Raw genomic sequence first — 13,698 nt, forward strand, 5'->3', positions numbered from 1 at the left:
AAATAGGACTCCTCTGTATTCCTGAAGGGCAACCCACATTAAATATTTTCCAAACTTTTTTCCCCCTCACTTCATACCTACTGTAATAATGGCATAGTCGGCTGCTGTTGTGTCTCGCCCAGCAACAAATCTATTTTGGCTTTCTACAGCAGCCGTGGAAATCTGTGATCCTCTAGTTGTTGCTGAGTTACAACGCACAGCAACTACAGCCAGCACAGGGATAAACTAACTGCTCATCAGACTGAAAAATGGAATCAGGAAGTGGTTTTTGAAACCTTTGTTTTCCATTTGGGATAGAAATATACTGGACAGTGCAGCAGTGATGGGTCCCTACCATGGGTGAAATCCAGCAGGTTCTGACAGGTTCTGGAGAACCAGGAGCGGAAACTTTGAGTAGTTCAGAGAACCGGCAAATGCCACCTCTGGCTGGGAATGGGGTGGGAATGGAGATTTTGAAGTATCCTTCCCCTGCCACTCCCACCAAGCCACACCACGCCCACCAAGCCACGCCCACAGAACTGGTAGTAAAAAAAATTGCATTTCACTACTGGCTCCTACTGCTTCAGACCGTTCGGCAGAACCGGTAGCTCTGAATGCAAGGCGAGAGAGAACCCGCTCTCTGTTTGCATGAAGGTGGGCCCGTCCGCCCACCCGCCCCCAGGTCATAGTGACCTTTATTGCTGCTTCCGAAGCCCAGCTGATCAGTGGTGGCAGATTGAATTGCCGCTCCTCAGCTGTTTGCAATGCGGAAGTTCCCTTTTTGCTAAATTGTGCACGTGTGAGCGGCGCGCATCTGTCATATGTGTCCGAAGTGGACCGGTTGTTCAGCCAGTAGGAACCCACCCCTGGAGTAGAGGATGGGCTTCTTGGCATATGCATATGCCGGCAGGTGGCAAGGCATTTCACTGAAAAAGTAAAATGCTTATTACGTTACCTTAGATGCAGAGTATAGGTTTGTTTATTAATTAAATTTGTATGCTGCTCATCTTGCTATCCAGAGCATTTAGCCCACCTATCAGTGAATGCTAACAGATACCCTGGTTCCCTGAAAATAAGACCTCCCAGGATAATAAGCCCAACTGGGCTTTTGAGTGCATGTGCTAAAATAAGCCCTCCCCCCAAAATAAGCCCTCACCGAAAATATTGCAACACAGCAGCCACCAAGAGGTGACCATGCTCACTGCCTCCTGCACCTCATAAATAATAACATCTCCCCAAAAATAAGGCCAAGCGCTTATTTCAGGGGTCAAAAGAAAATAAGACCCTGACTTATTTTCAGGGAAACACAGTACATGAACAAAGGAAGGTCTTATTTTTTCCTAAACTGCATCTTTTAGAAATGGAAACATGGCAGAGGCAAACAGACAGATAGACAGGTAATACTAAGGTTTGTTTGACTAACAATAGGCCAAATGAGATTTAGATACAAGGATAGCATGAGAAGTACCTAATCCAACTCTGGCCCTTTGTCCCAGTGATCAAAATAGGCTGTTAGGGGTCAAGAGTGATGCCCTCACCTCAAAGGTATTATAGCCAATGATTGTCTGAAGCACGTTCCATGTGCTGCCTAATGATACCAACTAAGAGTGGCACAACCCTCAATAAGTTCTCTTTAGTAGAGTAGCTGTTTTTCAAGGCAGTCCTTAGATGATTCAGCTTAGAAGAAATGAGAGTTCAGTCACTGACGTCAATTCACATAAAGCACAGTTTTAAGCAAGAGCTCCATCTAAATCTATACTTATTTCAGAACAAAAGTTACTGGCACAAAATATCCAGGAATTGTCATCATGAGTCTGACTTTTGAAGCCAAAAAGATGTCTGGAAGCACTGCAGAAATGTCCGTTATTGTAGACTGATAATGAAGAACCTATTCCATGCTTGGCTCATGGTCAAATGTTACTTGGAATGCCAAAAATGATTTCCCCCTGGCAAATTTCTCTTCTTTCAACAGATATATGCAGAATATTCAGAAGGCAGCTAAAATTTCTAATCCAACTAGTGGCTTTGCTAGATGACAGGACAGACAGTATGATAGATCAGCAACTTTTGGGCACCAGGGACTGGTTGCATGAAAAAAATGTTTTCCATGGACCAGGGTGTGGGGTTTAGCATGCTATCTAGATCTTGTGCATGCACAGATGATGCTTTGCTCACCTGTGAGGCCCAGTTCCTAACAGGCTATGGATGGGGGTTGGGGACCCGTGACAGATAATAGGATAGACAGGAAGATGATAGGACAGACAGAAATTGGGGCACTGTCAGAAATTTTACCACTAGAAAATGTCTATTGTTCCGCAATAATAATGTGTGAAGATTGAAAACAAATAAAATGGCCTGCTACTACAAATCAGATCCAATGAGAAGAGCAGATCAGAAAGAATGCACTAGTTTTGGAAAGTACAACATTCAGAATCAGAGCTAAATGAACAGAAGCTAGCAGATCAGTGTCAATTATAATACAAAAGAAAATATTAACAGAAGTAGAACTCAAAGAACTGCAAAGGTCTACCCAGGGCAAAAAAAAATCAAAGTAACTCAGCTGGAGAAGTTGGGGGATGACAGTAGAGGAAGCCACCATCAGCTGTTGAATAGTTTTCATTCACAAATCAGGCACCCTCTCCTCTGCCTTCTCCTCAGAAAAAACAAAGCCCTCTAACCAAAAACAAAAATAGCTGAAATAAAACAAAAAATAGCTGAGTATCTAGAACAACACACACACACACAAAGTTGTCTGTTGAAATTTGTTCCAAAGAAACAGTTAGCACAAGTATTAAAACATGCCAATACTGTAATCTCAAATATAAACACCAGCTCACTACAAGAAACAAAACTGATGTACAGAATAGATGCAGTCATAACTGAAGATCTTGGAAGCAAAGTCGGCAAACAAGGAAAAAGGTCAGTGCACTACCAAAATGGGAGATCAGGTTGGAAAAATAAGATTAGCATGCTAAAATTAAACCCAAGCAAGCCAGAACAAATAAAATCTGATGAACAAGAAGACCCCCCCCCCCCCCAAAAAAAAACCTGATCAAGAAATATCAACTTAGAAATAAGGAAGATCAAAGAAGCACTGGAAGTAACAAAGTAGCAAATAACAGCCATATCCAAGTAGCTCAGTGGGTTTGAAGCTGGAATTGCACTATGGGCAGGCTCTCCAATTTCAGCCAAATCAGAAACATGTTTTACAAATCCTTCAGTGGAAGAGTGCAAGGAAGCAGCCAACGCCTGACCAAGAAAAACAGTGAAGTTCTGGGTGCAGCTATGGGACAACCCAAAGAAATACAACAAGAATGCAGCTTGGATAAAGGAAGTAGATAAGGAGGAAAAGAAGCTGAAATGAAAGATCTTGTAATACCAGCACACATGGTGGAGAAAAGGGTAAGGAAGATCAAGAATTGGTCAGCAGCAGGTGAAGATGAATTGACATCAGTGGTGGGATTCAAATTTTTTTACCACTGGTTCTGTGGATGTGGCTTGGTGGATGTGGCATGGCTTGGTGGACGTGGCATGGCTTGGTGGACGTGGCTTGGTGGATGTGGCATGGCTTGGTGGGCGTGGCTTGGTGAGCGTGGCAGGGGAAGGATGCTGTAAAATCTCCATTCCCTCCCCACTCCAGGGGAAGCTTACTGCAAAATCCCCATTTCCTCCCGATCAGCTGGGACTTGGGAGGCAGAGAATAGATGGGGTGGGGCCAGTCAGAGGTGGTATTTACTGGTTCTACAAACTACTCAAAATTTCTGCTACCGGTTCCCCAGAACTGGTCAGAACTTGCTGAATACCACCTCTGATTGACATAGGTTTTGGCGGAAATATCTGACTAGTCTACATCCACTCATTGCCAAGCAGTTTAACAGCATACTGCAAAGAGGTGAAATTGAAGATAGGCTAACATCTGGCAAAACCTATCTGGGACAGCATCAGGCGACATCAGGCCAATTACCCACTTACCAACAACTTTCAGCTTGCCATTGTGTCTGATGCAGTCCAGCAGCATTGAAAACAATCTTTTTCCACCTGAGCCAAAAAGAAACTGTCCAAACAGTAGAGAATTCTTTAAAACAAACCAAACAATTCCTAACTGACAAGATGATTTTGGAAAACTCAATTGGTGAATAAAAATGCCAAATCCAGTCTAAATATCAGGCTGACCAGGTTACCAACCATAACAACAATAATTAATTAAACTTGTATGCTGTTCCCCCTCCTATCACTCTGGGCAGATAACAATAAACAATAAGTTGGTTGTTGCTTAACATAGATTTAGATTTACACCATCCAGAAAAGATGCTGTCAGAGTACTTTAAAGTATATTCCCAAATGCACAGAACATTTGAAATTTAAAACTGTGGGAAGGGACAGGACAACAGCAAAACAGATTGAAACAAATGGTGTTAAGGTTCAATTCAGTGATAGCAATTAGATACAGTTTAAGTAAATATGTATTTAACACTTTGCCCTTTATGTCATATTGAAGACCACCCTTCAGCAAAGGTGCTCTTTAGACCATACTCCCTATGTTGTGCATGCCTATTTTATATTGATACTTGTACACTGCATTTCATATACCTCTTGAGAAATAGATGTGCCTCATCCAACCAACGAGAGATTTGCTACAAAAGTCCAGACCATATGCAAGAGTCATGCAATATGCATGAGAGTCTGTGCAGCTCATTCTCTGTAGGGCCAAAAGTTCACCCCAAGACAAGCGTTTTCCTACTAATAAAAAAGTAAGATTTTTAACGTACCGCCTCAGTTCCGAGACTTGGCATTTACGGGCAGTTTTGAAAGATAAAAAAAGCATAGTTCTTCATAAAGGGCAACTTTGGCAACATCTTATAAGATGCATCACAAATAAGGGCTTATTCTTAGTTACCATAGCAGCTGGTGCAATGAAAATTCTCCCACTCAGCTCTGGCAAAGTAAAGAAAGAATCTGTGCTCAAGAGACATTTTCACTGGACTATTATACAGCAAGGTACATACAACTGTTTTTTAGAAGGGGAAGAAAGCCTAAAGATTTTAGAACCCTCTTGCTGTGTTTTTTTCTGGAGCTCAACAATTAATTTAGACATAATTTTGCACTAGGCAACTAATCACTTAAGGTTCGGGGTGAAGTTTAATCTTTCAATCTTTATGCATAATAGTGCATCAGAGAAGTGCTTTCTATACTGCCTGTCCCCGTCTCTCCGTTTTAGGGTTTATTCAAAATTTCCCTTTCCTATAGAAGTAGATGGAGATTGAATTTTAAAAAACAAACAAACTACGAACTGAGGGATCTCTTTATTTAAAAGTGCTGTAGAGTCAGTCCAAGAAGAATTAAAGAAAAGAAGCAGCCTCTCTATGAAAATAAAGCTCTTAAAGAAAGTTAGAGTAGAATCTCTCAGCCATCAACTACATTTTGAAAAAGGAAATTAATCCCCTGGTAGATTTTGAGGGGGGGGGGGGGAGAGAAACAATGCTAGCCTAATTTTGTTTGTGGGTAATATTCCTTCTGTTTCCAACTCCTTTGTAGCTGAATATGTAAATCCATGATGGAGTTATTTTTCATCTACTGGATACTGAAATACATGTGTCCTCTATGAACAGATACCCATTCTATTTCACCCTATTTCCCTAGGATGTGGAGCAAAGTTGTGGAATGTGATTGTTTCAATAATTCTTTGAACCTGTGTGTGATCTTGGGGTACTTCTTTCTGACACAAAAAGAATGAACTCCTAGGTCAGTGATGGCGAAACTATGGCACGCGTGCCACAGGTGGCACGCAGAGCCATTTGTCAGGGCATGCGAGGCGCTGCCCTGTCAGCTGTTCACCTTTTAAAAAGCCATTTTTCGCCCTCCCCATGCTCCAGAGGCTTTATAGGAGCCTGGGGAGGGTGAAAAGAGCCTCCCCCGCTCTCCCAGAGGGCCTCCGGAGGCTTCAGGGACCGTCCGGAGGCTTCCCTGAAGCCTTCGGAACGCTTAAAACGACCCTCCAAGCAAACCGGAAGTGAATTCCGGTTTGCTAGGAGGGTCGCTTTAAGCGTTCCGAAGGCTTCAGGGACCGTCCAGAGGCTTCCCTGATGCCTTCGGAGCGCTTAAAACGACCCTCCGAGCAAACCAGAAGTCACTTCCGGTTTGCTCGGAGGGTGGTTTTAAGCATTCCGAAGGCTTCAGGGACCGTCCGGAGGCTTCCCTGATGTCTTTGGAGTCCTTAAAACGACCCTCTGAGCAAACTGGAAGTCACTTCCGGTTTGCTCGGAGGGTGGTTTTAAACATTCCGAAGGCTTCAGGGACCATCCGGAGGCTTCCCTGACGCCTTTGGAGCGCTTAAAACGACCCTCCGAGCAACCCAGAAGTCACTTCCGGTTTGCTCGGAGGATCCTTTTGAGCGCTCCGAAGGCTTCAGGGAAGCCTCCTGAAGGTCCCTGAAGCCTCCGGAGGGCCTCCGGGGGGGCGGGGGAGGCTCTTTTCGCCCTCCCCAGACTCCTATAAAGCCTCTCGAGCCTGGGGAGGGCAAAAAAAGCATGTAAAAATGGGGGTGGTTGCGCGTTGTGCGCGCATGCACACTGGGGGTTGCGCATTGCATTATGGGTGCGGCACGCCCACACACGACCCCCCTGCACTCCCCCCACTTGTGGCACGTGAGCCAAAAAAGGTTCGCCATCGCTGTCCTAGGTTATAATATGATACAGTGTTTCCCTGAAAATAAGACAGGATCTTATTTTCTTTTGTCAGCTGAAATAAGTGCTTGGCCGTATTTTCAGGGCGGTCTTATTATTTTTGAGGTGCAGGGGGCAGGCGAGCGTGGTCACTTCATGGCTGCTGCTGTGTGCAATATTTTGGGGGAGGGCTTATTTCCGTTGGAGGTCTTATTTTAGCCCATACACTCAAAAGCCTGATTGGGCTTATTATCCGGGGTGGTCTTATTTTCAGGGAAACAGTATAGCAGGGGTGTCAAACTTGATTTCAGTGGGGGCTGCATTAGGATTGTGTTTGACGTCAGGGAGCCAGAGTGGCCGTGGCCAGGGTGGGCATGGCCAACTCAACATCACTCATGTCAGGGGGGCCTGTAGTGGACCAAGCACTCTGCCAGCGAAATCAGGCGCCTGAGCTCCATTTCCACTGCAATGGCCTCCTGCATCCCAATGCCAGTGAAAACGGAGTTAGGGAGGGCAGCATGTGGCCCTCCCAAACTCGATTTTCACTGGCAGAGGTACTGTGGGCCAGTCCTTTGTTGTTTCCAGGGCATCCCCATGGGCCAGATCTAAACATCCCAAGGGCTGGATCCAGCCCCAGGCCTTGAGTTTGACACTCCTTTTATATAGTAATTGTCCTCATGCACAAATGTATCACAGCAATCTCCACCTTAAAGGGGGAGAGAAAACTATACACCTAAGAAAACATACCAGATCCAGAACCCGATGTTGTCATGTCAAAAATTAGATCTTTGAGAGATTTTCCTCGGTTCACTAGATTACACTCAGAGAGAGGTTCTTCAATGTTTGGCCTTCTTTTCTTTCTGTGTCTGCAGAGGTGTCCTTGGCACGTGTAGGCTGCCAGCAGTAAAATAATGGACAACACACACACCGGTATGGTTATAACTACAGTCAGCTCCACAGGTCCTAGCTTTGATTTGTTTGAAGGTTCTTGACCTTGAAAACACACACAGAAAAAAAATGAGAATTGCAATTTTTAACCGTCTTAGAAAAGATTTCAGTGCATATTTTGGAAGGATTTACATTATATTTTGCTGTAAAAAAAACCCTGATCTTGGCTCCACTTAATGGAGCTTAAAATAAATAAGACAAAAAAATTATAAGATAAAGCAAATGAAACTAAAATAAGATGGCATATTTTATTCATTCGCTGTTTCTCAGGCTGTTGGCCAAGTAGACCTCTAGTGTTAGGTACAGGATATATTTGGCTTCCAAATAAGTATACGTGAAAGGATGTTAGCTAGAGTGAAGTGGATAAATGAAGCTTTATTTATTTGAGTTTGAAGCTTTACAATAATATGCAGCCATGTCTGCAAGAACAAGAAAAACATCAAGAGCAAGAGCAATTACCCACTGTGGAGGTGGACTCCCCTTCACAGGACATGTTCAAGAAAAGGCTGGAGAGCCATAGGTAATGCATTGCTTCATTAGGATTTCTGTACTACACAGGGTTAGACATTGTGGATTAAATGGCTTTTTAAGCTCTATTGTTATCTACCTCTTCTCAGATTCTTTCCTTGATTGCTGGTATAACCTGACATATTCCAAAAGTGTAGTCTATTTTCATATACTGAATTAACTCCAGGTTCAAATTGTGGGTAGAGAAGACCCATAACAAGGCTCCTCCAATACCCCCTCAAGAGCACAAGAAACCATGTGATGATAGGTTACTGTCACAAAAAAAGAAAGAAAGAAAAAGGGTGAAGGAGATATAAATTTAAGTGAAAAATCAGCCTTACAAGGAAAGAAGGAAAGATTCAATAGGTTCAGGCTACTGGTTAAATATTTGGACGACAGTACGTAACTCGCTAATATCCAGATTGATGAAAGATGCTCATTTTTATTTTTCTCCATAATGCATAATCCCTCAAGTAAGAACACAGCCTTTTTTAGAATAAAAAATTACGATTGAGATTAGGAGAGCTTGCCTTACAATAAAATAAGAATAAATACAGACATGACCAAGAGGGCATAGGCCACCCTGTAGAATACACAATGGTAAATAACACTGCCCTAAATTTAACTAATTACTTAGTCACATGCAGCCAAGCTCTCCGCTTCTGTAAATAAATCCCACGTGGGTGGAATGTCATCACAGATAAGCTTATCACCAAAACCAGGATTGTGGACCTGCTACTGATATACTAAGCCTCTTCGCACATTATTCCCCTAAAGGAGGCCCTAAGTGTTGAGGGTGGCTGTGGAGGAAGTGAGCCCATGCAAAACAGACACCCCTGTCTGCCAGCTCATTGAGCATGCCCTTCCACAAAAGGGAAACAATATAAAGAGAGAACATAACTACAAAAGCTCCGGCATGACATATGGAACATCTTCATAGATAACCAGGAATGACAAAGACAAGCAATCAATTCTTGGAGGCCCACTTAAGATCACTGTTTCCATCTACATTAGACTTATTGGTTCATTTTCTCTTAGTGTTAGTATGCCAAATAATTACAAAATGGACTTAAGAGATATATTAAAACATGAAGGCCATTGGGATATTTATATGAAAAAGATTTTTTTTTACAGAACCTCTAGGGGCATATATTTGGCAGCAAGTAATGAAAGGTGATGCAAATGTAGCAACATGTATTATTTGATCAGAGGTCAGGGCTTAAATACCATAGTACTTATTGTAGTATTTTTTACAGGTTATCCTGTAGATGTTTTGGCATCGTTTCATTCAGAACTACCAAGAACATCTTTTATAAATACAAATGTCAAAAACGCATCCAAACACAGTTGACAATTTCAAAATTTTGTCTCTTTGCATAAAGCTTGTCAAGTTTCAGTTGTTAACTTTTTATTATGGTTCACCATTTTCAAACCAAGTAACCTGAAAATACTGTCCTGGGTTATTTAAAACTTGGTCTTTGGACAGAGTATTTCCTAACTTTGTTGGGGTGTGCAAAACTCCGACAAAACAAAAATTCCCTGTTTTACTTTTCAAATCTGTTCCAGTTTAAACATTTCCATAATGCTCAAAACTTTGTGTCTGAAGGCCCAGCTTTCCAATTGAAATGGGATGTTTCATAATCCAGATTGGTTCAACCTTTTGCAACCCCTAAACATCTGACTCTCCTGCTTATCAGGATAACTTGGAGATTCAGGTCAAGTAGCATCAGGTTTTGGCACTACTGTTATGTCAGAGGAACACAAAACAGTTACTATAATAATAAAGATGCTATCCATAATGTTATACTAGATCAAGGGGTCAAGTCCTAATAGAAAGATTTTGCAGGATGTATACATAGGCTCATCTGCTCTAGAAGAGTTGGACTAGATTATGTAGGTTTGCCTTATGAAATAAACAGAGCTGGTTGGATTAAAAGTAGCTCTTTGGTCCTCTCCATCTCCCCCCCCCCCCAATTCTGAGAAATTACACAGGGTTCTTAAAAGAACCATAGTGTTTGCATCCTTATGAATTCCCCCACAACACTTCCCTGAAATCAATCTAAAATAGTCTGTTGCCGTAATGGTGAACCTATGGCATGGGTGCCCTATCTGTGGGCACATGAGCCGTTGCCCCAGTTCAGCTCCACTGCACATGTGCACAAGCTTCCCACCAGCCACCTGGTCTTCAGATCTCTGCCACGCATGCCTGGGAGTGGGGCACGTATGGGGGCTGCACGCACATTGCATTTTGGGAGTTCGGGTGTGTGCATTTGGGAGTTCGGGTGTGTGCATTCATACATGCACACATGCTTTGGGCACTCTGTCTGGAAAAGGTTAGCCATCATTGGTCTATTTTAGTCTATTGGTCTATTTTAGGGAAGAAAATGGTAAGTGAGCACCTGTCTACCCTAGATGAGTTCAAATCACCACAACCGGACGGATTACACCCCAGGGTTCTGAAGGTGAGATCTCAGAACCACTGAACTATATCTTTCAGAGATCCTGGAGCACCTGGGAACTGCCAGAGGACTGGAAAAAAGCTGATGTGGTTCTCATCTTCAAAAAAGGAAAAAGAATAGATCCAGGAAACTACAGACCTATCAGCCTGACCTCAATACCAGGAAAGATTCTGGAAAAGACAATCAAGCAACGAATTAGCAAACGTCTAGAAGCAAAGAAAGTAATAGCCAAAAGCCAACATGGGTTTGTCAAAAACAGATCATGCCTGACTAATCTTATTGCATTCTTTGACAAAGTGACAAAATTAGTGGACCAGAGGAATGCCGTTGATATAGTTTACTTGGACTTCATTAAGGCATTTGATAAAATAGACCATAACCTACTACTTGACAAAGTAGAAGAATGTGGGTTAGACAGCATCACCACCAGATGGATTCGTAACTGGCTGACCAACCGCACTCAACGTGTAGTCCTCAATGGAAGTGCATCTACATGGAGAGAAGTATGCAGTGGAGTATCCCAAGGCTCTGTTTTAGGCCCAGTACTCTTCAACATCTTCATCAATGATTTGGATGAGGGAATAAATGGGGAACTCATCAAATTTGCAGATGACACCAAGCTGGCAGGAATAGCCAACACTCCAGAAGATAGGCTTAAGATGCAGAAGGATCTTGACCAGTAGGGGGGTTTCAAATTTTTTTAGAACCTCTTCTGTAGGTGTGGCCTGCTTTGTGGGAGTGGCTTGCCAGCCATATGACTGGGTGGGTGTGGCCAACTTGTAAAATGTGGTGAAGCTCATTTAACAATACTCTTGCTAGCAACCAAAATGTTGGCTCAAAAACTCTGGCATTTGAAGCGTGCAAGTCTTAAAGCTGTCAAGTTACAAGACCCTTGCACCCCTAACCCTTTAGAAAAAAAACCAAGGGGTGTTCAAACTTGACAGCTTTAAGGCTTGTGGACTTCAACTCCCAGAATTCCTCCTCCAGTCATGTTGGCTCAGAAACTCTGGTATTGAAGAGTGCAAGTCTTAAAGCTGTCAGGTTACAAGACCCCTGCACCCCTAACCCTTTAGAAAAAATCCACAGGGGTGTTCAAACGTGACAGCTTTAAGACTTGTGGACTTCAACTCCCATAATTCCTCCTCTTGCTCTTCATCTTGATGATGTGCAGACGGGTGGGGGAGGGGACTGGAACCGGTTCTAAACGCTTCTGTAGATTTGTGGAACCTCTTCTTTAGGAGAGGTTAGAACTGGCAGGAACCCACCCCTGATCTTGACAAACTTGAACATTGGGCACTATCTAATAAAATGAAATTCAATGGTGAAAAGAGTAAGGTTCTACATTTAGGCAAGAAAAACGAAATGCACAGGTACAGTATAGGTGGTACCTTGCTCAATAGTAGTAACTGTGAGAAGGATCTTGGAATTCTAGTGGACAACCATTTAAATATGAGCCAGCAGTGTGCAGCAGCTGCCAAAAAAGCCAACACAGTTCTAGGCTGCATCAACAGAGGGATAGAATCAAGATCACATGAAGTGTTAATACCACTTTATAAGGCCTTGGTAAGGCCACACTTGGAATACCGCATTCAGTTCTGGTCGCCACGATGTAAAAAAGATGTGGAGACTCTAGAAAGAGTGCAGAGAAGAGCAACAAAGATGATTAGGGGACTGGAGACTAAAACATATGAAGAACGGTTGCAGGAACTGGGTATGTCTAGTTTAATGAAAAGAAGGACTAGGGGAGACATGATAGCAGTGTTCCAATATCTCAGGGTTTGCCACAAAGAAGAGGGAGTCAAACTATTCTCCAAGGCACCCGAGGGTAGAAAAAGAAGCAATGGCTGGAAACTAATCAAGGAGAGAAGCAACTTAGAACTGAGAAGAAATTTCCTGACAGAACAATTAATCAGTGGAACAGCTTGCCTCCAGAAGTTGTGAATGCCCCAACACTGGAAGTCTTTAAGAAGATGTTGGATAGCCATTTGTCTGGAACAGTATAGGGTTTCCTGCCTAGGCAGGGGGTTGGACTAGAAGACCTCCAAGGTCCCTTCCAACTCTGCTATTGTATTATATTGTATTATATTGTATTATTAGATGCTTCTATTTAAACCACATATTTTGATAATTATTTGCCTCTGTCTATATTTGAATGGCAGTTACTCCATATTAAATACAAGTACATTGTAAGGTTAGGCATTATTTTTCATGTATAATGGAAAGCACTGCAGCTAATTCATTAACACACATTACTGCAGGAGTTAATGCATAACAGTCTAATGTAAATTAAATGAATAAAACATTCAGATGGCAGAAAATATCCGTTAGCAAACAGCAGTAATTAGATGTGATGTTCACTATTGGTGTAGATATAAATGTGGTATACAGTATGTGTATTTAATTTTCATCTATGTGATGTTGAAAGTACATAAATATAGATAAGATCTTCAGAATGCCTCACAAACTATACGAGCCAATGATTATTTAGCATCTCAGAAATCAAAGTCTAATCCAGGGAGTATTTTTCATCCTTGGAGACTAGCCTTCTGGGCATGCATGATCTCAATGGATGAACTCTCTATTTTAATTACTTAATTTATATATACTGTATATCAACCTCCCAATGTAATTAAGATAATAATATTTTCCTACATAGCATACATTATGATATATATACATCTGGGCCAGGGGTGGATTGCTGCTGGTTTTACTACTGGTTCGCAACCCGCACGCAATCCACACCGCATGCACTTTGCTCTTGTTCAATGTAAATTGTTTTTTGCACATGTACAGAACAATTTACAGTGAACTGCACATGCGCAGTCACTAAAAACCAAAATGACGACAGCCCAGCGGCGGCGGTTCGGGAGTGTGACAGGTCTGGGTCGCTGCCAGTTCTGAACCGGGAGCATCCCACCTCTGATCTGGGCACATCGACATCCAAACTTACAACAAATTCGTGTTTTCCTTTTATTCCCTCTCTTCTTTTTCCTTTATTCTGGAGTTGACAATCAAAATGTTTTGTTTGCTTGCTTATTTTGCTTTTATTAATTGGATCCAAAAAAAACAAAGAGAAGAAAAATAAGTAATATATGGAAATGAAAAAAAAATGAAAAACAAGAAAACTAAAAAAACAGGAAACA

The 13,698-nt window shown here is 42.3% G+C and overlaps 1 protein-coding gene across 4 annotated transcripts in view; it reads right to left on the reverse strand.

Moving 5' to 3' along the window:
- ACVR1C (activin A receptor type 1C) overlaps window positions 1-13,698 on the reverse strand; it is a 58,066-nt gene that overhangs the window by 13,618 nt on the left and 30,750 nt on the right. For all 4 annotated transcript variants that reach the window (XM_081948726.1, XM_081948723.1, XM_081948724.1 and 1 more), the window contains one exon: window positions 7,389-7,634. In XM_081948726.1, the coding sequence (XP_081804852.1) occupies window positions 7,389-7,634 (246 nt within the window). The remainder of the gene's footprint in view (window positions 1-7,388; window positions 7,635-13,698) is intronic.

The sequence above is a fragment of the Natrix helvetica genome (genome assembly GCF_964273705.1).
Source record: "Natrix helvetica genome assembly, chromosome: 1".
Taxonomy (NCBI): Eukaryota; Metazoa; Chordata; class Lepidosauria; order Squamata; family Natricidae; genus Natrix; species Natrix helvetica.